This window comes from Eptesicus fuscus, chromosome 21 (assembly GCF_027574615.1).
Source record: "Eptesicus fuscus isolate TK198812 chromosome 21, DD_ASM_mEF_20220401, whole genome shotgun sequence".
In the NCBI taxonomy this organism is placed as follows: Eukaryota; Metazoa; Chordata; class Mammalia; order Chiroptera; family Vespertilionidae; genus Eptesicus; species Eptesicus fuscus.
This window is the reverse complement of record NC_072493.1, coordinates 11,408,801-11,436,635: the sequence shown is the minus strand read 5'-3', so window position 1 is coordinate 11,436,635 and position 27,835 is coordinate 11,408,801. Positions and strand designations below refer to the sequence as shown.

General features: G+C 43.3%; 1 protein-coding gene across 1 annotated transcript in view; it reads left to right on the top strand.

Annotated features, from left to right (window-relative positions):
• Window positions 1-27,835, top strand: part of WWP2 (WW domain containing E3 ubiquitin protein ligase 2) — a 135,244-nt gene that overhangs the window by 7,663 nt on the left and 99,746 nt on the right. Inside the window, exons 2-4 of the mRNA XM_028143253.2 lie at window positions 8,360-8,444; window positions 20,747-20,894; window positions 21,225-21,346. Coding sequence (XP_027999054.2) covers window positions 8,375-8,444; window positions 20,747-20,894; window positions 21,225-21,346 — 340 coding nt within the window. The 5' untranslated portion in view covers window positions 8,360-8,374. The remainder of the gene's footprint in view (window positions 1-8,359; window positions 8,445-20,746; window positions 20,895-21,224; window positions 21,347-27,835) is intronic.

The following is a 27,835-nucleotide window of genomic DNA, read 5'->3' as shown; positions in this document are numbered from 1 at the left end:
GAATCGTTTGCTTCTTCTAGGGGGTCCAGGCATTCCTGGCTTGGGGGTGCATGACTCCAGTCTTTGCCTTAGTCTTCACATGGCCCCTCCCCTGTGAGGGTGATCTCATCCACAACCTTTAACTTAATTGCATCCGCAAAGACCCTATTTCCAAATAAGGTCACATTCACAGGTTCCAGGGGGGTTAGCACTTAGACATATTTTTTTTTGGGGGGGGAGGGAGGTGGCACAATTCAACCCAGTACACTAAATGAATGTTTACCAGCTGTTCTTATTAAAATTAAATAAGAACATCATCCTATGACTTGATTTGAAGAGAAGCCTTTTCCTTTCTTGAATTTAAATTTTATTTATGCACAAAATAATCCATGCACATAGTGAAAAAAGTCAAATAGCAATATAAGAATTATAATGTGACAGCAGTTCCTTGCTTTATCTCTTTTTATTCTTGATTCTTAGTCCATGGAATCAATGACCATTAACTCTTAGATCTCTTCTGGTATTGACTTCTGCATTTCTAATGTTATACATATGCTGTTCTTATACTGTCATTTCTTAGCTTGTCAGTTTTATCTGTTGTCTTTTAACCATTGAAGATGAGGAATTAGCTTTCTTTGCAGCCAGTCTCCACAAACACACACTTCTAACCCCATCTTCTGATTATTAACCATAGCACAAGTTTTGATGAAATAGTATGTTATTATGATTATAAATATTATTCATAGCTGAGCCACGTCATGTATTAGGATTACATTTCCTTTCTTGTGCTTTTGTTTTTACTGGAGTTACATATTTTCCGATTTTTTTCATTTGCGTAATTTTCTGTTTACCTATCACATCAGTTCCAAGCATTCTGATGGAGCTAAAATAATGTTTCTTTCAATGCACTTAGATGCATCTTGTAATCTTCCATTTTCCTTCTTTCATCTAGAGATGACAACTTCTTATAAACTTTCTAATCTGGACTGGTTGCTTTCCTTTTTAAAAAAATATTTTTACTGATTTCAGAGAGGAAGGGAGAGGGAGAGATAGAAACATCAATGATGAGAGAGAATCATTGATGGGCTGCCTCCTGCATGCCCCCCACTGGGGATTGAGCTCACAACCCGGGCATGTGCCTTGACCAGGAATCAAACTGTGACCTTCTGGTTCATAGGATGATGCTCAACCACTGAACCACACCCACTGGGCTGGATTGGTTGCTTTCTAATCTATTGCCCCATAATGCCTTGAGACTTCTTTTCATCCCCATTCTAGGAATTCCTTTTGCCTTTCTCATGTGAATACACAGGATCCTGCATCTTTTCATTTACTTCCATGGAGCACATTTTTTTCAGCAGCTTCCTGGGAAAGTTTTGGAAGCAACGTTTTTGAGACTGCAAATCTGAAATATCATTGTTTTCCTGTCATGCTTGATTGATGGTTTTCTTGGTTATAGAATTCTAGATTGGAAATAATTTTATCTAAAATTTGAAAGCATTGCATTGTCTTCTCGAATTCAGTATTGCTGTTGAGAAATCTGATGATGTTCTGACTCCTGTTCTTTGTAAATGTGACTGGACGCTGTATACTCTTTATCCCTATGTTAAGAAATTTCATGCCATTGTGCCTTAGTGTGCTTCTTTTCCCATTTATTGTTCTGGGCAATTGGGTCCTTTCTGTCTAGAAGTGTATTCCATTTCTGGAAGGATTTCAGCTTAAGAAATTTTTTGGATAATATTTCTTTTATGATTTCTTTTTTTCTCTTTTCTATTTCTAAATTTACAATAGTTAGATATTGGACATTTTAAATGAATCCACTGTTTAAACAAAACTTTTTCTCTCTTACTTGTCTACTCTAGACCTTATGGATAATCCTGCTATGAACATTCATATACAAGTTCTTATGTGGATACATGTTTTCAATTCTTTTGGGTATATACTTAGAAAGGAATTGCTGGGTCTTATGGTAACTCTATGTTTAATTTTTTAAAAAATATATATTTTTATTGATTTCAGAGAGGAAGAGAGAGAAGAGAGAGACAGAGAGAAACATCAACAATGAGAGAGAATCATTGATCAGCTGCCTCCTGCATGCCCCCCACTGGGGATTGAGCCCGAAACCTAGGCATATGCCCTTGACTGGAATTGAACCCAGGACCCTTCAGTCCACAGGCAGACGCTCTATTCAACTGAGCCAAATCTGCTAGGGCTATGTTTAACTTTTTGAGGAACTGCTAAACTGTTTTCCAAAGCTGCTCACTATTTTTTATTTCCTGCTAGCAAATGCAGTTTTTCCAAATTTTTGCCAACATTTGTCATTGTTTTTGACCATTACAGGTATGTGAAGTACCTCATTGTGGTTTTAATTTGCATTTCTCTAGTGATTAATGATATTGAGCATCTTTTCATCTGCTTATTGGCCATTTGTATATTTTCTTTGGAGAAATCTCTATTCAGATCTTTTGCCCATTTTTTTAGTTGGGTTATTTGTCTTTTGTTGAGTTGTAAGAGTTATTTGTATATTCTAGATACAAGTCTTTGATCAGATACATGATTTGCAAATATTTTCTCTCATTCTTTGGGTTCTCTTTTCACTTTTTTGATGGTATCCTTTGAAGCACAGAAGTTTTAAATTTTGATAATCAGTCAAATTTATTTAGTTTTTCTTTGTGCTTTTGGTATCATATGTAAGAAACCGCTTTCTAATCTAAAGTCTTGAGGATTTACACCTCAGGTTTCTTCTAAGAGTTTTATAGTTTTTGCTGTTATATTTAGGTGTTTGATAAATTTTGAGTTCATTTTTGTATAAGGTCTGATGTAGGGGTCCAACTTCATTCATTTGCACATGAATATCCAGTTACTCCAGCATCATTTGTTGAAAAGGATATTATTCTTTCCCATTGGATTGTCTTGGCACCCTTGTCTAAAATCAATTGAACTTTCCATGGCCAGGTAGCACAGGTGGTTAGGGCATTGTCCTGATACACTAAGGTTGCAGGTTCGATCAGTTGGGGCACGTACAAAAATCTACCAATGAATGCATAAATAAGTGGAACAACAAATCGATAGGTTTTTCCTCTCTCCCCTCTCTCTTTAATCAATAAATTAAGAAATCAATTGAACTTAAGTATATGGGTTTGTACCTGGACTCTTAATGCTATTCCACTGTTCTATATGTCTATCCTTATGCCAGTACCACACAGTGTTGATTTCTGTAGCTTTCTAGTAAGTTTTTAAAAAAATGTATTTTTATTGATTTTATAGAGGAAAGGAGAGGGAAAGAGAGATAGAAACATCAGTGATGAGAGAGAATCATAGATCAGCTGCCTCCTGCAAGCTCCACACTGGGGACGGAGCCAGCAACCCAATTGGGAATCGAACCATGACCTCCTGGTTCATAGGTCAGTGCTCAACCACTGAGCCACCCACCGGCTGGACTTGTTTTTTTTTGTTTTTTTTTTTTAAGTGCTCTCTCTAGATAATTCAAATGTGCGGAAAGAATTGAGGTCCACTGCTCCAAGGCATTTCATATTTCATTAAGGATAATTCTTCCTAACAGGATAAATTCTATTAGCTATCTTTTTCCTCCTCCTTTATTGCCCTCCAGCCACACTGACCCTGTTTTGTTCCTTATATTTCCAAGACATGCTAGCATCTCAGGAGATTTTGCTCTTGCCCTTTTATCTCCCTGAAGTGCTTTTCCACAGATATCCTCAGTTCCCTTCTTCTACTTCTTCAATCTTTGCCTCAAAAGTTACTTTCTTGCCCTAGATGGTTTGGCTCAGTGAATAGAGCATCGGCCTGTGGACTGAAGGGTCCTGGGTACAATTCTAGTCAAGGGCACATGCCTGGGTTGCAGGCTTGGTCCCCTGTGGGGGCTGTGCAGGAGGCAGCCGATCAATGATTCTCTCTTATCATTGATGTTTCTATCTCTCTCTCCCTCTCTCTTCCTCTCCGAAATCAATAAAAAATATATATTTAAAAATTGAAAGGTTCGGAGTGGGCCAAGGTCGCGCACCTATGACATGAGGCCATAATGTATCAAAAATATTTTATTCCAACCACCTGGGTGCAGGTGGGCTGAGACTGAGAAAGGCATCAGCGAAGAGAGCAGGGAGATACAGGTTTTTATTAATCCTTGCTGGCTGCAAGCCGCTCTGCTGACATAAGGGTCTGGTCCATCCTTGGTTCCTCCAGGTGCCTTCTGGTTATCTGAACTATACTGTGCTCAAGGCTGCAAGCTTTCTGCAAGGTATCTGCTAAGCACAATAAGTCTTTCTCTGCTCCGTTTTATTCTCTTTAACCCTTTCAAAAATAAAGTTACCTTCTCAATGAAACTTCTTGTCCACAACCTAAAATTTCTATTTCCAACTCTCAGCCCAAATTCCTGTCCTCCTTCACTGCTTTGTTTTTCTTCCACTTCTCACCTGTATTGTTAGTTCTCTTATTTGTTTCCTATTTGGCAACCCTTCTAGGCACACGCCCTTTCCCTGTGTGTCAACCTAGTGTGTAAAGAAGCCAGTGGGTGGAGCTTCATTCATTTCTTCTCCCGTGCTCTTCTTTTCTGTGTGTAGATACAAGATTCTGACCCATATCATTTTCCATTTCCCGGGAGAACTTTTTAACATTTCTTGCAGAGCAGGTTTTGTTTGAGAAAGTCTTTTTTTCTCCTTTGCTTTTGAAGGATAACTTCATTGGATACAAAAATTCCAGGTTGGCGTATTTTCTCTTTCAACACTATAAATATTTCACTGCCCTTTCTTCTTGCTTCACAAGAAGGCTGCTGTAATTTGTATCCTTATTTCTTTTTTTTTTTACAGAGAGGAAGGGAGAGGTAAAGTTAGAAACATCTATGAGAGAGAAACATCATTCAGCTGCCTTCTGCACTCTCCTCACTGGGGATGTGCCCGCAACCAAGTACATGCCCTTAACCGGAATCGAACCTGGGACCCTTGAGTCCATAGGCTGACACTCTATCCACTGAGCCAAACCGATTAGGGCTGTATCCTTATTTCTCTATAGGTAAAGTGTTTTCTCCCCTCTGCTTTCTTTCAAGATTTTCTCTTTGTCATTTTCATTTTTTTTTTTTAGAAATTATTTATTGTTTTGGTATTTATTCTGTTTGATGTTCTCTGAGTTTCCTGGATATGTGGTTTGGTATATGTCATTAATTTTGCAAAGTTCTTGGCCATCAATACTTAACATATTTCTTCTGCTCTATTTTTTTCTTCGTCTGATATTTTAATTATGTGTATTTTGCACCTTTTGAAGTTGTCCCAAAGTTCTTGGATGTTCTGTTGTTTTTATAAAGTATTTTTTCCTCTGTATGTTTCAGTTTGGGAGTTTCTATTACATATCTTCAAGCTCACTGAGTCTTTCCTCAACCATGTCTAGTATGCTGATGAGCCAGCCCATCAAGGCATTCTTCATTTATGTCACACTGGTTTGGATTTCTAGAATTTTCTTTTGAATCTTTCTTATGTTACTTTTCTGTTCATGGGTATTGTCTACCTTTTTCATTAATGCTCTTAACGTATTAATCAGTTATTTTAAATTCTCTGTCTGATAATTCCAAAATCTACATCATATCTAAGTCTGGTTTTGATGTTTATGTTGTCTGTTCACACTGTTTTTTCTTGCCTTTTGGCATAACTTTTAATTAAAAAAAATAATATTTTTATTGATTTCAGAGAGAAGAGGAGAGGGAGAGAGAGAGACAGAAGAAGCATTAATGATGAGAGAGAATCATGGATGGGCTGCCTCCTGCGCGACCTCTACTGGGGATTGAGCCCACAACCTGGGCATGTGCCCTTGACTGGAATTGAACCTGGGATCCTTCAGTCTGTAGGCTGATGCTCTATCCACTGAGCCAAACCAGCTAGGGCTAATTTTTTTTTTTAGGGCTAATTTTTAATTAAAAGCCAGACATGATGTATTAGGTAATAGGTTTATGCTAACTCAGATTATTTGAAGTGATTTGGATGCAAACACTTCCCATTGCTATTACCAGGGGGAAAATTACTTCAGCAGTGTACAGTTTTGCTGGGATAAATGCTGTGTAATGCCTTTTTTTTTTTTTTTATAACATGGTTTGGAAAGGTTTTACCATTCAAGATATCTACCTTGTAATGTCAGATTGGTATCTTGCTAATTGGATCTGGAAAGACAAACATAGCCCCACAGAATAACCTAGATTATGATTAGTAAACTGGAGTCTATGAAAGACACTGGGGAAGGAAAACAAGGTGGTGGCATTACTGTTTCTCCTGCTTTCCCAGTTCAGAGCCTCCTTTAGAATTTATCTGATTGATGTTGTTTACGGGCCACCAAATATATAGATCAAGAGGTTCGGTCTTTTCCCATTTAGTGGGCCACGTGGAGCCTTCAAGTGTTATTCTCCTGGATTCTCTCGAGTTTGGAACAAAGGCTAAAAGCAGCTAAAGCTCAGGGAGAACAAGCTAGTTTAAAAACTGCTCAGTCAAGTTGCCTCAGGAAAGAACGAGTCCCAGTAGATGTGAAGATTTTAAAGATTCTTTTATTTTTGAAGTCTATAAATAATGGATTTCCAGCCTTTAGTACCTTAACCTCTGTTACTAAAAGCCCCTAGGCTTAATGTATAATCATTAATCTTTCCTTCATTACTCAAGATAAGATCTGTTTTTTCCCTTAAAATTATTGTTAAATTATGTAAAAGATCAAACATATGAAATGGTTCAGAGAATAGATAACAGTCATAAAAACTACCATCTGGATTTAATGACTATTAACATTTTGCCATATTTGCTTCAGAACTTTTTTCATTAAAAGATAAAATGTTGCAGATACAGTTGAAGTTCCCTTGGTCTCTCCTCACTCCAGTTCCCCTGCTCCATCCTTTGCTGTCCTAGAGATAACGTCTGTCTGAATGGTGGGGTTCCTTCCCACCCATGGTTCTCTATACTTTCATTCCATTTACTGTATGTGTGTCCACAAGAATATATGAAAATGTTTTGTGTAAGTTCAAGTGTTATGCAATGGCATCATACTTTAATTAGGGTGCCATTTGCTTATTTATTTATTTTTATTTATTTAAAAATATATTTTTATTGATTTCAGAGAGAAAGGGAGAGGGAGTGGGAGATAGAAACATCAATGATGAGAGAGAATTATCAATTGGCTGCCTCCTGCACGCCCTCCACTGGGAATGGATCCTGCAACCCAGGCATGTGCCCTGACCTGAAATTGAACCATGACCTCCTGGTTCATAGGTCAACACTCAATCACTAAGCCACACCAGCTGGGTCATAAAATACCATTTTTATTAAAAAGAAAAACACTAGCCCTAACCGGTTTGGCTCAGTGGAAAGAGCGTCAGCCTTCGGACTCAAGGGTCCCAGGTTCGATTCCGGTCAAGGGCATGTACCTTGGTTGCGGGCACATACCCAATAGGGAGGGTGCAGGAGGCAGCTGGTGATTCTCATGATTCTCTCTCATTGATGTTTCTAACTCTCTATCCCTTTCCCTTCCTCTCTGTAAAAGATCAATAAAATATATTAAAAGAAAAACCACACTAATAGATAGACCTACTGAAGTTACTAGATTTGAGTATTTGGCAGTATTTTATTGAAAATGAACAAAGTGAGTCTGTCACTTCAAGGAAAACAACTGACAATATCTGTTGCCAATGATAAAATATGAGTTTTTAAATGAAAATTAGAATTTTGGAACACTTACATCTACCCCAAGAGCTGACAGCTTCCCTTAAAGATTACTGGCGACATTCACAAATGTGATTTTTTTAATATTGTACAATGAAATGAACACAATTTTATAATGTATAATGACATTTGGAATATCTGCATAACTCAATGAACCAATATTTTTCAAGTGACAGTTTACAGTATCACAAAATTATGTATGAATAAAAAGATCCATTCAAAGTACAAGACAGACTTCTAGCAAAGATGGAATGACACGGACACCTTATAACTAATGACGTGGAATATCTTTTCATGTGCTTATTGCCCATTTGTATGTATATCTTTGGAGAACTGTTTATTTAGATCTTTTGCCCATGAAAAAAATTGGATGATGAGGGTTATGTTTTATTGTTGAACTGCGACTTTCTTTTTGGAGATGTTATATGAGGCCCTCCCTCCTCCAGGCTTTGATATAAGTATTCTTCTTAAGCTATAAAGACCTATCCAGGGTGAATAGCCATCATAAGACAGACACACCACTCTGCTGGAAATAGCATGGCCACAGATGCTTCAAGGTTTCTGTTTTTGTTTTTTTTTTTTTTGCTTCTGTCTCTTTAAACTCAGATTTTAAAATTGGGTCCAGTACCTCCATCTCTTATCAGATATTCTCTAAATCTACTGCTGTCTTTGTCTTGCAGTTTCCTGGTGATGACATGGCATCTGCCAGCTCCAGCCGGGCGGGAGTGGCCCTGCCTTTTGAGAAGTCTCAGCTTACTTTGAAAGGTGAGTGGCACTGTGTGGAGTGTTTGTTAGTCATTTGAGGCCCAGCCCAGTCTGTGGGGAAGAAGTGGATTTATACCACACCTGGGTCTGGAGAGCCAAAGTCTGTGAAATGGCTTAAGAGTGTAACTGTTCATTCTCACCGGGTTGTCATAGTGTAGCTGGAATTATTGAAGAAGGACAAAAGGAACTTTTGGCAAAAATAATCTAAAATGGTGATTCCTGCCCTAGCTGGTTTGGCTCAATGGATAGAGCGTTAGCCTGTGGACTGAAGGGTCCCGGGTTCGATTACGGTCAAGGCATGTGCCTGGGTTGCGGGCTTAATCTCCAATAGGGGGTGGCAGGAGACAGCCAATCAATGATTCTCTCTCATCATTGATGTTTCTATATCTCTCTCCCTCTCCTTTCCTCTCTGAAATCAATAAAAATATATTTGAAAAACAAACAAATAAACAAACCTCTTTCAAAATAAAATAAAATAAAATAAAATAAAATAAAATAAAATGGTGATTCCTTCATGCCCCATGGCTCTTTTCTATCTACATTCATTCCTTGAGTGATCTCATCCAACCCTCTGGCTTTAAATGCCACAATTATAAAATCACTGCCAAATGTGTATCTCTAGTTTGACTTTTTCTCTAAACCCCAATAGCCCACTTGTTCACCTCCCTTTGAATGTTTAGTAAACATCTAACATGTGACATGTCTGGAACTGAGCTCCTGATTTCCCCCCACAATCCCGTATTCAGCTAGTGAGCAAATCTGGTCGTGTCTCTGTCTTCAAAAGGCAGCCAGCGTTCAGCCCCTTCTCACCCTCCCCACCATCCCACAGGCTGCCATCATCTCAGCCCTGGGCTAAGGCCATAGCTTTCCTGCTTCTGTCCTCTGCTGTCTTTCATTCTGTTGGTCACACAGCAGCCAGTGATCTTGCTAAAATGTAAGCTAGCTGTTGTCAGTCATCTTCTCAAACACATCAAGTACTTCCATCTCACATGTACCACCCCTCCCCCCTTTTCTCATCTCCTGTTACCCTTCCACATTTACTCAGCTCTAGCTACATGGCCTCTTTTTTTTTTTTATTGTTTAAAGTATTACAAATAGTAGTACATATGTCTCCTTTTCCCCCATTGACCTCCCCCCAGCCTCCCCCACCCCCATACATGCCTCTTTGCAACTCATTGACTATACTAGGCACATTCCTACCTCTGGGCCTTTGCACTTGCTGTTCCCTCTGAATGAAATGCTTTTGGCCTGGATACTATTGGCTTGCTTCCTTATTTTTTTATTTTATTTTAAAATATATTTTTATTGATTTCAGAGAGGAAGGGAGAGGGAGGGAGAGATAGAAACATCAGTGATGAGAGAGAATCATTGATTGGCTGCTTCCTGCATGCCACACACTGGGGACTGAGCCCACAGCCTCGTCATGTGCCCTGACTGGGAATCCAACTATGACCTTCTGGTTCATAGGTTGCCACTCAACCACTGAGCCACACTGACTGTGCTTCCTTATTTTCTTTAGATCTGTACTAAAAAATTCACCCTCTTCTAGAATTGTGTACCTGAAATCTATATAATTTTGTTAACCAGTGTCACCCCAATAAATTAAATAAAAAGGAAAAAGTCACCCTCTTCAACCAGGTTGTCCTGATCTCCCCATCTAAAGCCTCCGCCATCTCCCACCCCTCACTTCTATCCTCTTCCCTACTTTGTATTTTTTCTTCTCAGCCCTTGTCACTTATTTAACACAATACATATTTCTATGTACTTCATTTATTTTTTTATTTTTTCCTTTTTTAAATATATTTTATTGATTTCTGACAGAGAGGAAGAGAGAGGGATAGAGAGTTTGAAACCTCGATGAGAGAAACATCGATCACCTGCCTCCTGCACACCCCCAACTGGGGATGTGCCCGCAATGAAGGTACATTGCCCTTGACCGGAATCGAGCCTGGGACCTTTCAGACCGCAGGCCGACGCTCTATCCACTGGGCCAAACCGGTTTCGGCTGTACTTCATTTATTGACTGTCTCCTTCAGTAGAAAATAAGCATCAGGATGACAGGACTTTTTGTCTGTTTTGTTTACTTTTGATACCTCAGTGACTAGAACAGTACCTGACACATAGTAGGCCCTCAGTAAAAATTGCCCAAATGAAAGACTATTGCTTCAGAAGCTTTATTTAGCTCTGCAGAGGAGTCACGGACTGAGGGATGCCCAGGGGTCGGGGAACAGCACTCAGTTTCTGAGCTCAGACTTCTCAGCATGGTCATCTCCGAGGCCAACTCCTATCTCTTGTCAATATGTTTCATTATTATTTTTGAATTGTAAATGTTACTCATTTATTTAATGTATTCCTGTACTCTATAACATTCTTAATCTCCTTCAGCCCCTCAGTGCCCCTGCTTGGAGGAAACCAGAATTATCAGTTTCTTTTATGTCCCTTCCAGGATCCATCAGAGGGGATGTGTTTTTGTAATTTTGAGAGCCGGGGTGCCTTCCTTGGGAGGAATCCTCTTCCAGCAGTGTATGAGCGTGCCTGTTTCCCATATTTTTACCAACACAATGCGTTGTCAGACTTTCTCTTTGCCAGTCTGATTGGTAGAAAGTTGTTTTCTCAGCATAGTTTTATTTTGCATTTCTTTAATTATAGAGATGTGTAGCATTTTATCATACTTTTAAGGGAAATTTGTATTTTCTGTGGATTGCCTATTCATATTCTTTGCCTCTTTCTTATTGAGTTACTGATTTTTAAAATAGTCTTGATACATTTTAATTCTTTTCCTTGGCATCTCATTGCTGCGCTGCTGCAGCCCTTTTGAGGAAGAAGGGGATTAACGTGAACTGATAGGGTTTTGAATCGGGGACTATAGCTTTTACTACCTTACCTAATAATTAGCAAGCTTACGTTAACACAGAAGCCTTCTGTGGGAGTTGGTGACCTGCTGAGGTCTCTATTTTGTGTCCATATTATCCAGGAACAGATTTCTCCATTGCCTTTCTTCAATGTGAAGTTTTTTACTAGAGTGGAAAGAGCTAACTTGATAATATAGTTGCTTCTCATTATATATGCATTTAATCTATAAGGATTTGATGCTCCCATCCAGGAAAATGATGGGGGAGAAAGAGAAAGAAAGATCTGACAATTTGAATAGCGGGTGGTTCTTCCTGCCGTGCATTTCACGCAGTGATGGCGAACCTATGACACGTGTGTCACACTGACACGCGTAGCCATTTCTGATGACACGTGGCCGCTGAGGTTTATTAAATACAATTATATATAACAATTATCCATTTATGTTATTTAAACTATAAATATCGCGAAATAATGTTTTTTCCTCAAAGTGACACACTACCCAAGTTATGCTCAGTTTTTTGGCGAAGTTTGACACACCAACCTCAAAAGGTTGCCCATCACTGGCCTAGAGTGTAGGATAGGAGATGTTACTGTGCTGTTCCCTCTCTTTGCCTCTGTACCCTCGTGCTTTTTTGTTGTGTAATCCTCGAGTATTGAGATATATTTTTTAAATACATCAAGGCCTTTAAACATAGCCAACTGTTTTATCTGATATTTTACTTAAGAAACAATGGAGCCCTAGCCAGTTTGGCTCAGTGGATAGAGCGTCGACCTGCGAACTGAAAGGTCCCAGGTTTGATTCCAGTTAAGGGCACGTGCCCAGGTTGTGGGCGCGATCCCCAGTGGGGGACTTGCAGGAGGCAGCCGATCCATGATTCTCTCTCATCATTGATGTTCTCTCTCTCTCTCTCCCTCTTCCTTCCTCTCTGAAATCAATAAACATATATTTAAAAAAAGAAAAGAAACAGTGGAAAACAAAGCACAGCAAAGCAAACAACTGTTTGAAACCTATTGAAAGACAAAATGCCAGGTTCTATTCTGGTGCTTTCCTAAATGCTTTGCAAGGGTATAATTTTGGCCATATGTGATTTTTGCCTTATTTGTTGACTTTAAGAACGAAATCCTATGTGAAGATGTGACTCCATGTAGAAGAGACTGGCATTTACATTTCATCACAGTAAATACACTTTCTAGATAAACTTGCCTGTATCTCAATACCTTTATTTTGGCTTGTCTTTTAGAAAAAGAAACATGCCACACATCAACCTGCTGCTTAATTATAAATTAGAGGAAAAAAATCTTTCTTTACAGAGGAGAGACCTGGCAGACCCCATTAACCAAGGGATAACCTAGCTTCCCCAGTAGGATAACAGGGTGTGTGTATAAGTATACAATGTGACCTACGTAGTATTCTTGACAAAATGTTCAATGTGAATCTAATCATGAGGGAAACAATCAGAAAAATGCACAATTTGGCATATTCTAGATGACAGTTGGTGGAAGTCTTTTAAAGTCATTGTCATGGAAAAAGAAGGGAGAGCATTCCAGCTTTTAAAAGGTTAAGGAGACAACAACCAAATGCAGTGTGCTCATCTTGATTGGATCCTGGATTGGGGGAAAAACAGCTATAAAAATATGTTTGGAACAATTGAGGAAATTTAGGTATGGAATGAATATTAGAATTGATAGAGCAGGTGACTGAATTTTCTTAGGTATAATGACGGTGATGTGTGGTTAGGTGGGAAGATGTCTTTATACTTAGGAGATGCATTCTGGAAGGTATTTAGGGCTGATCTCTCATGACATCTTCAATTTACTTTCACATGGTTTACCACAAAAAAGTGTGTAGATATAGACACACACACAATTCTAGACATAAATATCATATATTTATATCCTGCGCGGTCCAATAGGGTAGCCACTATAGCCCCATAGAACTATTTACATTAAAATAAATTAATTAAATTTACAATTCAAATCCTCAGTCCCACTAGCCATAGTTCAAGTGCTCAATATCCACATGTATCAGAGGGCAATGCATTGGACAGCGCCGAGGTAGAATATTTTCATTATCACAGAAGTTCTCTTGATTAGCACTGATGTAAACACACACATGGAGGGAAATAAAGCAAGTGTGGCAAAATGATAATTGGTGGAGAGCATACAATTATTCTATTTTTTCAACCTTTCTATAGATTGGGAACTTCAAAATAACTGCAAAATGTGACTCTAGATTGGAACAGAAAAAAATTCCCTTTTGTGCTATAGTGGACTTTGGTAGGACAATTGGCAAAATTTGAATAAGGTCTGTAGATAATAGTATTAAGGAATGCTAAATTTGCGCATGTTGATATTTATACCATGGTTATATTAGAAAAATGTCTTTGTTCTTAGAAATACACACTGAAGTATTTAGGAGTAAAGGGCTACAGCATCTATAACTCACTCCCAGAGTTTCAGGGGGAAAAATGTGTATGTGTGTGTGGGAAGTCAGCGGAGAGAGCGAATAATCAAGCAAATAGATAAAAAGTTAATATTTGGTGACGGGGTAAAAAGTTTATAGGAATTCTTTGTATTGTTCTTGCACTTTTCCTAAAAACTTTGCTGAAATTATGTAAAAAAAAAAAAAGGAAGGGAAAACCAAGATGGCGGCATAGGTTAAACACCTAACCTGCAGCCGGGCACAACAATTTCAAAAATACAACTAGAGGTCAGAACGGACATCGTCCAGAACCACAGGAAAGTTGGTGGACTGAAATGCCCACAGCTGGAGGGAAGGAGAAGGCCACGGGGACAGTCGGGGAAGCCGTAAAAGCCTGAGGTATGGAGAAACGGGCGGAGACACGAGCACACGCGCCTGCGGGGAGGATGGAACCGGAGAGGAGGGTGCGGCTGATGACCTGGCCGGAGTTCACTGGCAGGAAGGAGATAAAGGCTCCGGAGTGCGCTGAGCACTGGCTCCGATTGCACTGAACCCCATTCCGGGCGAAACCCTGGGAAACTCACTCACTTTCGCAACTCCGCCGCCCCCGCAGGCCGCCCGGCCCAGGACGCTGGGGACGCCGCCGCAGCAGCGGCGCCCGGAGCCCGGCGGCCTCCCAGCACCCGTCCCCGCCTCGCAGCCCTCGCGCGCCTGGTGCCGCGGGCTGCGCGCCCCGCACACCGGACGGAGGCCCGGGCGCCCTCTCCGTGCACCTCCCGGCGACGCTAGACTTCAGTAGAGTTGACTGAATTCAAGGGATTAAGAAGTATAAATTGGGGGGACGCCGCGGCGGCGACGTCTGGAACACGGCGATGGCGGTGCCTGGAGCTCGGCGGCCGCCCAGCGCCCGTCCCAGCCGCGCGGCCCTCGTGCGCCTGATTCCGCGGGACGTGCGCACCGCGCACCGGACGGAGGCCCGGGCGCCCTTTCCGGGCACCTCCCGGCGGCGCTAGACTTCAGTAGAGTTGACTGAAATGAAGGGATTAAGAAGTACAAATTGAGAAGTTTGAAAAAGATGGCGGCGGAGGTTAAAGGCTGTTCTGTTGCCTCGCACCCAGCGAAATCGGAGGGGATGAGGTGTGGAGGTGCGTGGGTCTGGCTGGTGGCGGGGGAAAGGGGCTTTTGTTCCAAACCTAAGGGAGATTAGCTCTCCATCACCCTGAAACCCATCTTCTGGCGAACCCCGGGAGACCCAGATGCCTGCGGGGAGAGGCGGGACTCTTGCAGAGGTGCGCCCAGCAATCAGTGTTTGCTGCGCTGAAGTGCGGAACGAGGGGACTTAGATACATGGAAGGCAGAAGGACCAGACTCACAGCCATCGAGGCTCGCCGCACCATGGCCTGTTGGCGCCCTGAGACCCCGCCCCGCCCGGGGACCCGCCCCGCACGTTTTGAAGACCTGCCCCGCAAGTCTTGCAGGCACACCTGCGCCCCAAGCAACGGCTTAAGCATGTGGGTGGCCTGCCCTCTGGCAGCGGACCAGATGATCTGCTGTTCTAGTCGGACTGCTCCAGGGCCACTCAGACAGGAGGAAGAAACTACAGTTTTTGCTGTAATCCTTGCTGAGTGCCTAAGGCAGTAGCTGATCTACACCCCATTGGAGACCCAGAAACGAGGGCATCTAGTGGTCTGTGGGAGATGACACCAGATTTCAACCACGTGCATAAGGGACACATTCAACGGGAATATTCAGTGAGCGCCAAAGCTTTGCTGCACCAAGACCCGGCCCATAAACGTGTCTCCTGCACAGCAACTCTTCCTTTATAGACAAAGAGCGCCCCCCCAGTGACACCAACAACAATCAAGACTTAACTATACAAAGGAGGACCAAGATGGAGGCATAGGGCGGAAGCCTGATTGTTGCCTACCACAACAACTTTGAGACTACGACAAGAGAGCAGAGCAGACACCATCCAAGACCACCATAGGGCTGGCTGAGTAGATGCTCTACAACTAGAATAAAAGAGGGGTATGTGGGATGATGCTGATGCCGGTGACCCAAAGACCACACTTTAAGAACTACAGCTCAGGCGACACAAAAGAACTATGGCTCAGGCGATACAACAGCGGCCTGGAACGTGCTCGGCGCAGTTCCCCCGGCGGTCTCCGGCTGAGGGGACGGCTCCACTGGCAGCCAAGTACGGACAGATGAGCCCCTATGAGACATGGGGTGGGAGACTCCGCGCTTGCTGACCTCTGAGTCCGTCAAGAATCTCAACGCCCCAGAAGCGGCCAGGTGCGCATGCTCGGCGACCGGCCACCGATGCAGACCCAAGGGCCGACGCAGCGACGCCAGACTGGCCCACCGCCATGCACCGGGTGCACCGGAGCTTCGCCGAGCCGCCGCCCGACGAGTTCTGCAGCAGCCATACTGGAGCTCTGGAAGGATGGCCAGGGGAATTGCTGAGGGGGGATTGACCGGCAGGAATTGGGATCGGGAAGACGGGGCCCCGCTGAGTCCCGGGTGCGGGCGGGGTTGCGCGCCTCTGGGCTCAGGTGTGGTCACACGCCTCTGGGTATAAGTGAGGCCTCACGTCCCTGGGTCTAGGTGAGGCCACATACCCCTGGGTCCAGGTGAGGCCGGACTCCGGGTCCGGGTGAGGCCAAGTGCCCCTGGACCCGGATGACGCTGGATCCCGTGCCCGGGCGAGGCCAAGCGCCCCTGGGTCTGGGAGAGCCCACACACCCCTGGGTCCAGGCGAGACCATGTGTCCCTGGATCCGGGTGAGGCCGCGTGCACCTAGGCCCGGGTGAGCCCAAGTGGCCCTGGGTCGGGGAGAGGCCAAGCGTCCCTGGGTCCGGGCGAGACCATGCGTCCCTGGATCCGGATGAGGCCTCGTGCACCTAGGCCCGGGTGAGCCCAAGTGGCCCTGGGTCTGGGAGAGGCCAAGCGTCCCTGGGTCTGGGTGAGACCATGTGTCCCTGGATCCGGGTGAGGCCTTGTGCACCTAGGCCCGGGTGAGCCCAAGTGGCCCTGGGTCTGGGAGAGGCCAAGCGTCCCTGGGTCCGTGTGAGACCATGTGTCCCTGGATCCGGATGAGGCCTCGTGCACCTAGGCCCGGGTGAGCCCAAGTGGCCCTGGGTCTGGGAGAGGCCAAGCGTCCCTGGGTCTGGGTGAGACCATGCGTCCCTGGATCCGGATGAGTCCTCGTGCACCTAGGCCCGGGTGAGCCCAAGTGGCCCTGAGTCTGGGAGAGGCCAAGTGTCTCTGGGTCCGGGTGAGACCATGTGTCCCAGGACCTGGGTGAGGCCTCGTGCACCTAGGCCCGGGTGAGCCCAAGTGGCCCTGGGTCGGGGAGAGGCCAAGCGTCCCTGGGTCCGGGTGAGACCATGTGTCCCAGGATCCGGGTGAGGCCTCGTGCACCTAGGCCCGGGTGAGCCCAAGTGGCCCTGGGTCTGGGAGAGGCCAAGCATCTCTGGGTCCGGGTGAGACCATGTGTCCCAGGATCCGGGTGAGGCCTCGTGCACCTAGGCCCGGGTGAGCCCAAGTGGCCCTGGGTCTGGGAGAGGCCAAGCGTCCCTGGGTCTGGGTGAGACCATGCGTCCCTGGATCCGGATGAGGCCTCGTGCACCTAGGCCCGGGTGAGCCCAAGTGGCCCTGGGTCTGGGAGAGGCCAAGCGTCCCTGGGTCCGGGTGAGACCATGTGTCCCAGGATCCGGATGAGGCCTCGTGCACCTAGGCCCGGGTGAGCCCAAGTGGCCCTGGGTCTGGGAGAGGCCAAGCGTCCCTGGGTCCGGGTGAGACCATGCGTCCCTGGATCTGGGTGAGGCCTCGTGCACCTAGGCCCGGGTGAGCCCAAGTGGCCCTGGGTCTGGGAGTGGCCAAACGTTCCTGGGTCTGGGTGAGACCATGTGTCCCTGGATCCGGGTGAGGCCTCGTGCACCTAGGCCGGGGTGAGCCCAAGTGGCCCTGGGTCGGGGAGAGGCCAAGCGTCCCTGGGTCCGGGTGAGACCATGTGTCCCTGGATCCGGGTGAGGCCTCGTGCACCTAGGCCCGGGTGAGCCCAAGTGGCCCTGGGTTTGGGAGAGGCCAAGCATCCCTGGGTCCGGGTGAGACCATGTGTCCCAGGATCCGGGTGAGGCCTCGTGCACCTAGGCCCGGGTGAGCCCAAGTGGCCCTGGGTCTGGGAGAGGCCAAGCGTCCCTGGGTCCGGGTGAGACCATGCGTCCCTGGTTCCGGATGAGGCCTCGTGCACCTAGGCCCGGGTGAGCCCAAGTGGCCCTGGGTCTGGGAGAGGCCAAGCGTCCCTGGGTCCGGGTGAGACCATGCGTCCCTGGTTCCGGATGAGGCCTCGTGCACCTAGGCCCGGGTGAGCCCAAGTGGCCCTGGGTCTGGGAGAGGCCAAGCGTCCCTGGGTCCGGGTGAGACCATGCGTCCCTGGATCCGGATGAGGCCTTGTGCACCTAGGCCCGGGTGAGCCCAAGTGGCCCTGGGTCTGGGAGAGGCCAAGCGTCCCTGGGTACGGGTGAAGCCAGATCCTGGGTCCGGGTGAGGCCGTGCGCCCCTGGATCCATCCGGGTGAGGCTGAGTCCCAGGCCCGGGTGAGACCACGCGCCCCTTGGGTATGGGTGAGGCCACGTGCCCCTTAGTCCAGGTGACGCCGTGCCCCTGGGTTCGGCCGAGACCAAACCAGAGGGAGTCGGACCTCCATTACCACCATTTGTCCACCATCCAGAGCTGAGGGGTCAGTGCTGACATGTACACATAAGGAACTACTGGACATCGAAATTGGGTCTCAAAAGAACTGTTGGTCCAGGGGGAAGCTCGCTACAGATTGATTCATTTGCCTGTCAGCATAAATATTATTGCTCGTCTCACATTCAGTTCTTATTAGTATATATCTAGTGACATTTGATCTCGTTCATCTAGGGGAAATGATGAACAACATAGACTGAGGAACAAGAACAGAACCAGAAGCAAGGAGGCATCGATCGGACTATCGGGCCTCAGAGGGAGGATAGGGGAGGGTAGGGGGAGGGTGGGGGGAGGGGGAGAGTTCAACCAAAGGACCTGTATGCATGCATATAAGCCTATCCAACGGTTAAGTTCAACAGGGGATTGGGGCATGCGTGGGGAGAGGGGTGGGATGGGAATGGGGGGATGAGGACAAATATGTGACACCTTAATCAATAAAGAAATTAAAAAAATAATAATTAAAAAAAAAAAAAAAAAAAAGGAAAAGGTAGAAAAACACATAGGGGAAAAAGCTAGAGGACAGAAAAGGAAACATCATGGCAAAAATTCAAAGAATTGGCCTGGGAGCTGGGAGACTTGAATTTAGGCTTAGCTCTGGCTCTTACTAGTTCTAGGATTTTGGATATGTTATTTTACCTCCCTGGATCTTAGTTGGTCAAATGATTAAATAAAGGTTTTGAACTTGTTGATTTCAAAGAAACGGTCTAGCTTAAAATTATAGGACTCTATAATTAGTCCGTTTTGTAAGGGCCTGCATGCAGAGCTATTCTTGCACCACCAGGTGGCCTCAGTTAGCCTTGATCAATGTGTAAAGTATTTCATTTTTCTACCCTGGGCCCCATTTCCCAGGACCCCAACCTTTTTTCCCCTGGTACCATCCCTTTTTGCTCCTGAATCTTAGCCACAACTTTTGATGTTGTTGTTCTTTGAATTTCTCTCTACTCCTTTTGGGCCTGAAGAAGAGAGCTATTGCTTAAAACAACCCAGAGGTGGGTTTGTCCTTTGCCAAATTGTGGCCTCTTACAGGACGGTCACCTCTCAGAAGGGTCTGGGTGGGAGAGGTTTGCTAACCCTTGACAGACGGGAGCTCAGGCTAGAACAGTCTTGCCATCATAGGTAAGGAATGTCAGTAATATGCTCTTATCTGGGGCATAGGATTAAAGACATCTAGATGTGTTTCATCCTAATGACCTGGAGTTCTCTTGGCTAATATATGCTCTCAGAGGAGCTTGTCTGGCCTGGGGCGGATTCTTGCTTAGCTTGTGCTCTCTGAGTCCCTGGCTTGCTGGTGCCAAGTGAACATCAGAAACGCTGCCACATGAAGAGGAAATGCAGATGGTAACAAGCACATGGAAAAAATATTCAGTCTCACTGGTAATTTAAGGAAAGCATTAGAACAAATAAGCAAAGTCTGGTAATGGCACAAAACATGGTGTAGTCAGGCTGCCCAGTTGCACATCCTGGCTCAGAGCTTCCTGGCTCTGTGGCCTGGGGCAATGACCTGGCTTCCTCAAACCGTTTCCTCCTGGTGAAATGGGGGTGATGGTATATTCCCTGCCTCTGGGTTCATTGTGAGGATTCAGGTAGATGATAAGTGCTTAGCATAGTATCTGTAAAAAGTACTCATTAATTCTTAGCTGTTAGCTTTATAGCATTTTCTTAAACCTGTCATATTTGCAAAGAATGAAAAAACATTGCACTCAGTGTTATACAGTTTTTGGTGAAATGGACATCTTCCTATAGTGCTCATGGGCATCTACACAGATTTGCCCTTTTTAGAAAGGAATTAAGCAGTTTTAGGAACTTTAAAAAAATGTTCATAGATTTGGAAGGATACTCAGAAATGCAAGCAAATACTGTGTATACATTTATGGTAATTTTCCCAGAGCAAAAAATTAGAAGCAATCTATTCATGAATGAAAGAATAGTTAACTAAGTTATGGCATATTCTTATAATGGGCTTGTATTACTGCCTTTTAAAATGGATTTTGGGAGGAGAAGAATTTTTGAAGGATTGGGGACATAAAAGTTGAAAGTCTGGAAAGTCTGAATTTACCAACATTTGTTTTTAGGTTAGGAGTGATTTTTGCTTCTTATGTTTCATATTTTTGTTTGTCCTGACATTTTTTAAAAGAAGTTTTCTTAAAATCAGGAAAAACCCCAAAATTTATTTTTTGAACAAAAGAGCAAAAAAGAGTGAGACCATCTGCCACTGGGGGGCGGCTGGGAGCCCTCTGCCTCATCCTGGACTTTTTCTTTCTTTCCTGTCCAGTGGTGTCAGCAAAGCCCAAGGTGCACAGTCGCCAACATCGAATTAACTCGTTTGTGGAAGTGGCAGTGGATGGACTGCCCAGTGAGACCAAGAAGACTGGGAAGCGAATCGGGAGCTCCGAGCTTCTCTGGAATGAGATCATCATTTTGTAAGAGCAAGTCCCTTCTCTTCTGAATGCAGTGACATGGGGGAAAGAGACAAGGCGCTCCCGGGGGGTTGTGGTGGGAGACCCAGGTGTCCTATGGAGCCTCTAAGTCTTCTGCCCTTTGGTACCCGAGGTGCCTCTCTTTAAGTGTTTCCACGTCATTGAGCTCACAGAGTGTTCATTATTAGCTAGGTGGCTACAGGGTCAGCTTTGGGGGCTTAGGGGTCACGTGAACATCTTTCTGTTTGGGTTGTCAGCAATACCTGTTTTCTTCTAAGGCAATCAGAGTGATTGATCTGCTGGGATGTGATGAATCAACTATTTGTTTTCCAGGAATGTCACGGCCCAGAGTCATTTGGATTTGAAGGTCTGGAGCTGCCATACCTTAAGAAATGAACTGCTAGGCACCGCCTCTGTCAACCTCTCCAATGTCCTGAAGAACAATGGGGGCAAAAGTACGTATGGTGAAGGGGTGGCTGGTGGGATTCATTTACGTGTGTGGGGAGGAGCACTGGAGGCCTGGCTCTCTTCTTTTCCTGGCCGATAAACCTGGTGGTGTCGTTTCCTCCAGGCCCAGGGCCTGCAGTGACTCTGCTCCCACGGATGCTGTCCGTCGGGTTTTAGGAAGGCTGAAGGCTTCTTTCTGCAGAACTCAGCCCCCTTTTCAGCAGCTGTAGTGGTGGGATGCAGTGACTTGTCCCCTTGATCCTTCGCAAGGATCAGTGCTTTTCCTCTGCCTCTCTTTCCCCAGTCCAGGAGATGGGACCTGTAGAACCAGACTGGCCAGTGCCTCCAGCCTACACATTACTGCCCTAGTCTGAGTCCTGGAACAGAACAAAGGAACTGCTGCGTGTGTGCACGTGTGTGTGTGTGTGTGTGTGTGTATGTGTGTGTGATGTTACAAATATGCCCTGTGCTTAGTAGGCACTCAATAAACATCTGCTGGAAGCTCTAGCATAATTACTCAGGGTGCCTCTGCTGCATGGAAACCTAAACCCTAACATCTATTTATTGTTGTTTGTGGTCAGTGGCATAACCGTGGCTGTGGTATCCGAACCCTCCCTCATAAAAGCCTCTATTCAGAGCAGTACCATATGTGGCGAGGGAATGCCACAGAAAGAAAGGCTCCTTTTTCTCTTGAAGGCTGCTGTCTAGAAAATATTTTCTGAAAGTGGATTTAGCTGAAGAGAGGTGTGGGGCGGGGCGTGCGGAGCCCTCGGGAGAGCGCTGCATTGATTCCAGTCCTTTCTTTCCGAGCCTGTCCTTTCTGACGGGCCACTTGGGTGGAGTCTGAGGCTCCCTTGGTCTTTTCCTTTCTGCTTGGCACACATTGATGTGGTGAACCCACCTGGGCTGAGGGAATCCGGAATATGTCTCTCTTTTAATTCTGTAGGGAACTCCCTGGTGCTCTGTCTTCTGAGTTGGTCTTTATTTTCCCAAACTTTAGGCTGCCTTTTATGATTTGTTCTCAAGTGTATTATATCTTTTGGAGATACAATTGTGAGCATTCTCGAATTTGGATCAGCGTCCTTTTCTTTCCTTTTTCACTTGTCCAGTCAACATATTTTCGCTTTTGATTATAAAAGTAAATGTAGAAAACCTGGGAATTACAGAAAAGCACAGACACACAAAGAAAACAAAATGTTCCTGTAAGCACAGCACTTAGTGATAATTATTAACATTTTGATATATACCCTTCTGAGCTTTTTTCCTGTGTGCAAATATATATTAATATTTAAGACATCAATCAAAATTGAGATAATAAAAGAATAGCAGCATGTATTTTTCTCTTGAAAAGGTATCAAGTATCTTAATTTATTTTTAATTATAAAATATACATAACATCGAATTTACCATCTTAACCATTCTTTTGTTGTTAATCCTCACATGAGGATATTTTTTTCCATTGATTTTCAGAGAGAGGGAAATGGAAGGCGGGAGGAGGGAAAGAAGGAGGAAGAGAGAGGAAGAGAGAGAAACATCAATATGAAGGAGATGCATGGACTGGTTGCCTCCCACATGTGCCCTGACTGGGGGCAGGGAGAGAACCCACAATCCAGATAGGTGCTCTTGACCAGGAATCGAACCTGCGACCTTTTGGTATAGGAGCTGGTGCTGTAACTGCTAAGCAACACCATCCAGGGCTAACCGTTTTTAAATGTAAAGTTCAGTGGCATTAAGTACATTCATATTGTCAGGCAGCCATCACCACCATCTATCTCCAGAACTCTTTCTTCTCCCCAAATGTAAACTCTGTACCCATTAAAAACAACAACTCCCCTTTTCCTCCCTTTTCTCAACCTCTTATTATTCTACTTTCGGTCTCTATGACTAACTACTTCAGTTGCCTCATATAAGTGGAATCATACAGTATTTGCCTTTTTGTGACAGGCTTATTTCACATAGCATAATGTCCTCCAGGCTTACTCATGTTGTAGCATATATCAGAATCTCCCTTTTAAAGGCTGAGTAATATTCCATTGTATGAATATACCACATTTTGTTTATTCGTCCATCCAAGGACACTTGGATTTCTTCTACCTTTTGCCTATAACGTAGTGCTGTTATGAATATGGGTGTACAAATATCCCCTTAAGTCTCTGCTTTCAATTATTTTGCATACATACTCAAAGTAGAATTACTGGATAATGTGTATTTCCATTTTTACTTTTTTGAGGAACCACCATACTGTTTTCCATAGCTGCTGCACCATAAAATATATAAAAATAGCTTTAATTTTTCTTCCAAAATTCAGTTTTTGATGACTGCCTGGTAGTAGTCTTTTAGATGGCTGTATGAAAAATTGAACATTTGGATAGATTTCAGTACTAGTATTTCACAATCACAAATCCTATATAATAAAAGGCTAATATGCAAATCGACCGAATGGCGGAACGACAGGTCGCTATGATGTGCACTGACCACCAGGGGCAGACACTCAATGCACGAGCTGCCCCCTGGTGGTCAGAGTGCTCCCACAGGAGGAGCGCTGCTCAGCCAGAAGCCGGGCTCGCAGCTGGTGAGTGCAGCAGTGGTAGTGGGAGCCTCTCCCGCCTCTGCTGCAGGCGGGCGATAAGGAGCGAGGGGTGCCGGACTTCAAGAGCCCCGGACTGCAAGAGGGATGGCTGTCTGCCAGCTTAGGGGGATCGGGCCTAAGTCAGCAGGCGGACATCCCCTGAGGGGTCCCGGACTGTGAGAAGGCACAGGCCGGGCTGAGGGATTTTACCCCCCACTAGTGCACGATTTTCGTGCACTGGGCAGCTAGTAACGCTATGATAGACTTGAAAGTTTTTAAATCTTTCTTTCTGCCCATTGTTTAACATTTACTTGAGATAAATGACTGAAGATTTATTTATTTATTAGCCTATTTGATAATTAACATTATGTCAGGTTTGCTCAATCTCTTTTTTGGCTGTAGTATTTTAAAGTGAATTATAGATGTCTCAGTATTTTATCCTAGATTCTTTAGCGTGCATCTCTTTAAAATAGGACATTTTCTTACATAATTATCATACAGTTATCACACCAATCGTATTAACCAATCAGGAATTCTTTATTATCACCTATTATCCAGTTTATATTTGATTTTATGATTTGTCTCAAAGTGTTGTTTTAAAATTGCTTTGCTTGAATATGGATTTGGTCCGGATCCTCCTGTTGCATTTGGTTGTTATTTCTGTGAAGGCCCCCCACCTTTTCTCTGCTTTATTGACGGTGATTCAGTGTTTTAAAGTATGCTTATTGCCTTATCTGTTATTCATTTTTATATTGAAGTGTGTAGTTTTCACTGTTAGTCTTAAAAGAGCTCTTTATATGTTTTTATTTTATTTTTAAAATTGATTCTTAGAGAGAAGAAGGGAGAGAGAAACGTTGATTTGTTATCCCACTTACTTATGCATTCATTGGTTGATTCTTATATGTGCCCTGACTGGGGCTCGATCTCACAACCTTGGCATATTGGGACGATGCTCTAACCAACTGAGCTACCTGGCCAGAGCTGAGCTCTTTATATATTAAGGCTATTATTCTTTGTCTTATAATTTGTAAACATTTTAATTTTTTAGGTTTTCATTTTCCTTTTCCAAACAGATGTTTTGAAGTTTTTGTAGTTGAATCTGTCACTCTTTGTATTTTCAACCTTTTCTTTTATGTTTTGAAAGGCTTTTCCCATTCTGAGATCAGGTAAATAGTCACCTCTATTTTTTTCTAGTTCCTTATGATTTTTATTTTTTCACCATTTTATTCTTCATCCAAACAAATTTATTTTTTGTGCACAGTGTGAGTAGGGATCTATTTAAGTTTTCCCAAATAGTTAACTGATAGCTTTATTATTGCTTATTGAATAATCCTTCTATTTCCCCTTTGATTTGATTTGGTATCTTCAGCATATATTAAAAACATATTTATACTTGGGCCTGTTTATGGATTTTCCATTTCATTTGTTGTTTTAAAATCTCTCTGTCTTAGCTATTGTAACATTATAAATGTTTTAATCTCTGACAGTTCAAGTTTCTCTTCTTTTCAAAATCTTCCTCCTTCTTTTCTTTGCAAAACATGAACTAAATTATTTTCTCAAATTTCCCCTCTTTCTACTTTCTTCCCCTCAAATCCCTTGAGGTTTTATTAGAATCTTATCATTTAAAAAATTCTTTTATGGAGAATTTCCATACTGATTCTTCATACCCAGGGAACACAGATGTCTTTAAATTCATTCAAATAATTTTGAAGTTATCTTTAGATAGACTCTTTTAATTTTAAAAGTAATTTTGCTATTACTTTTACTGGTATCTTTTCCTATTAGGTCTTCTAACCTGCTGTTTTTAGTATACAACTATTAGTTTCTGCATTTTCTTTTATATTCTATCAGTTGCTGAATCCTTAATACAGGTTTAAATAGCTTCTTTTGACTTTTCTTGGGAGATATTTATGTGGTTTCTAAGACTGATAATTTTGCTCATCTTGATAATTATACTTCTTTTTCTTGTGAGTTGCTTTGTGTACACTTTCCTGTTTTAGTGGTGATGGAGTGGGTGTATGGCCATGTCTAATAAGCGTGCTTCTAGTGACTCTCCTCTGGGTGTAAGGCTGGGTGTTAGTAACCTATCTTCTTGGTTCATTAATCACTGTTGTTTTTCCTTTAAAAATCAGGAAAGGGGTTGAATTTTTAGCAAATATCTTTTAAGCAACCATTGGGATAATTATGTGATTTTTCTTCCTTCCATTTGTTTTATTAATTTTCTAATAGTAACAATTTTAGAATTTCTAGAATACACTTAAGTGCTCGTGCTAGATTATTTCTTGAAAGTTTTGTTAGAATTGCTTGTTAATATTTTATTTGGGGGCTTTCCATCTATATTCATAAATGACGTTTGTCTGTAGTTTTGTACTATTTTTGTCGGCTTTGGAATTGAGGTTAAGCTAATTTTATACAGTAAGTTAAAGTGCTTTCCAACTTCGAGAACAGACTGTATAACATGGGAATTATCTGTTCCATGAGTACAGGAAGGAGCTCACCCATAAAACCAACTGGGTCTGGCAGCTTTCTTTGAAATGATTCTTTGATGACTTTTTCAGTATTTTTCCCCATAATGATTTGGTTTGTTCAACTTTTCTGATTCATCTTGCATCAATTTTGTTAATTCATATATCCTGAGAAAATTATTTTATGAGATTTTCAAATTTATTAGTGTAAAGATTTTAAATAGCATTCTCATTTAAAAATGCTTTTACTTTTCTCACTTAAAATTTTTGGTATTTGTATTTTTCCCCAATTTTTTTTCTTGACTAGCATAAATACTTTTGTTTTAACTTTTGGTTTTTAATTGATTTTTTTTTTTCAGGACAACTTCTTGGATTTAGTTATCAAGTGTACCATATTTTCTAATATTAATTTTCATTTTTAGCTTTATTAACTTTTTTTCAACAATTTGCCCTTAGACCTGTTATATATATATCATTTATTCAGTCAGTCAATCAGTCAGTCAGTAAGTCATTTATAACTTTTGAGTTGAAAGCTTAGTGCATTTAGTCTTGTTTAATAATGAAAACGTTGTTTTTAGAGTTTAAAGTGAAAGTGAAGCAGTGAGACAGAAAGTGGCTTCTCCACAGACAGAATAGCTCCCGTTTAGCAGAATTTGCTTCCTTTATTGAGGTTCACTTAATGGGGGGGTAGCATATTCAATAAGAGGGAGGAATATTCAGGTCCTTCCAGGGAAAGGAGTAGGAGATTTCTCAGAGGAGCTTCCCCGGGCCGTGCTGTGTCCTTTCCATTTCTGATCATGGCACGGGGATGGTGTCGTTTAGCATGCTAGTGTTTTATAATGAGCAGATCATGAGACTAGGGGGTTACTGTTAGGTGAAATTAGTTGCTGGTTTTGGGGATGGTCTTCCTTGAAAACCTTGTTGCTTTGAACTTACCTTTGATGTTGTTTGTGGCAGCGGCCGCAGCTCCTGCCGCTCTTTCCAGCACCAGTCATAGCACTTTGAGTGTGTGGCTGGGTTGAGTAGTAAGGAATGTCAGACCCGAATCTAATGGAAGCTGTGGATTGTAATAGGACAGTGGGCTTCTTTTTCTTATAAAAGCAAATCTTCGAGGGTGACCATGACATAGCTGGTATGCATAACATTCCAGCCATGTTTCATCACGGTTTCTGTTAGAGCGAGGCTGTTTCTGGTGATTACAAATCTGTCATGTAGGGAAGTGGTTATGAACATGTAGACTCTAGAGCAGGGGTCCTCAAACTTTTTAAACAGGGGGCCAGTTCACTGTCCCTCAGACCGTTGGAGGGCCGGACTATAGTTTAAAAAAAAACTATGAACAAATTCCTATGCACACTGCACATATCTTATTTTGAAGTAAAAAATCAAAAGGGCAAAAAACACCCTCATGTGGCCCGCGGGACGTAGTTTGAGGACGCCTGCTCTAGAGTCAGACTACCTGGGTT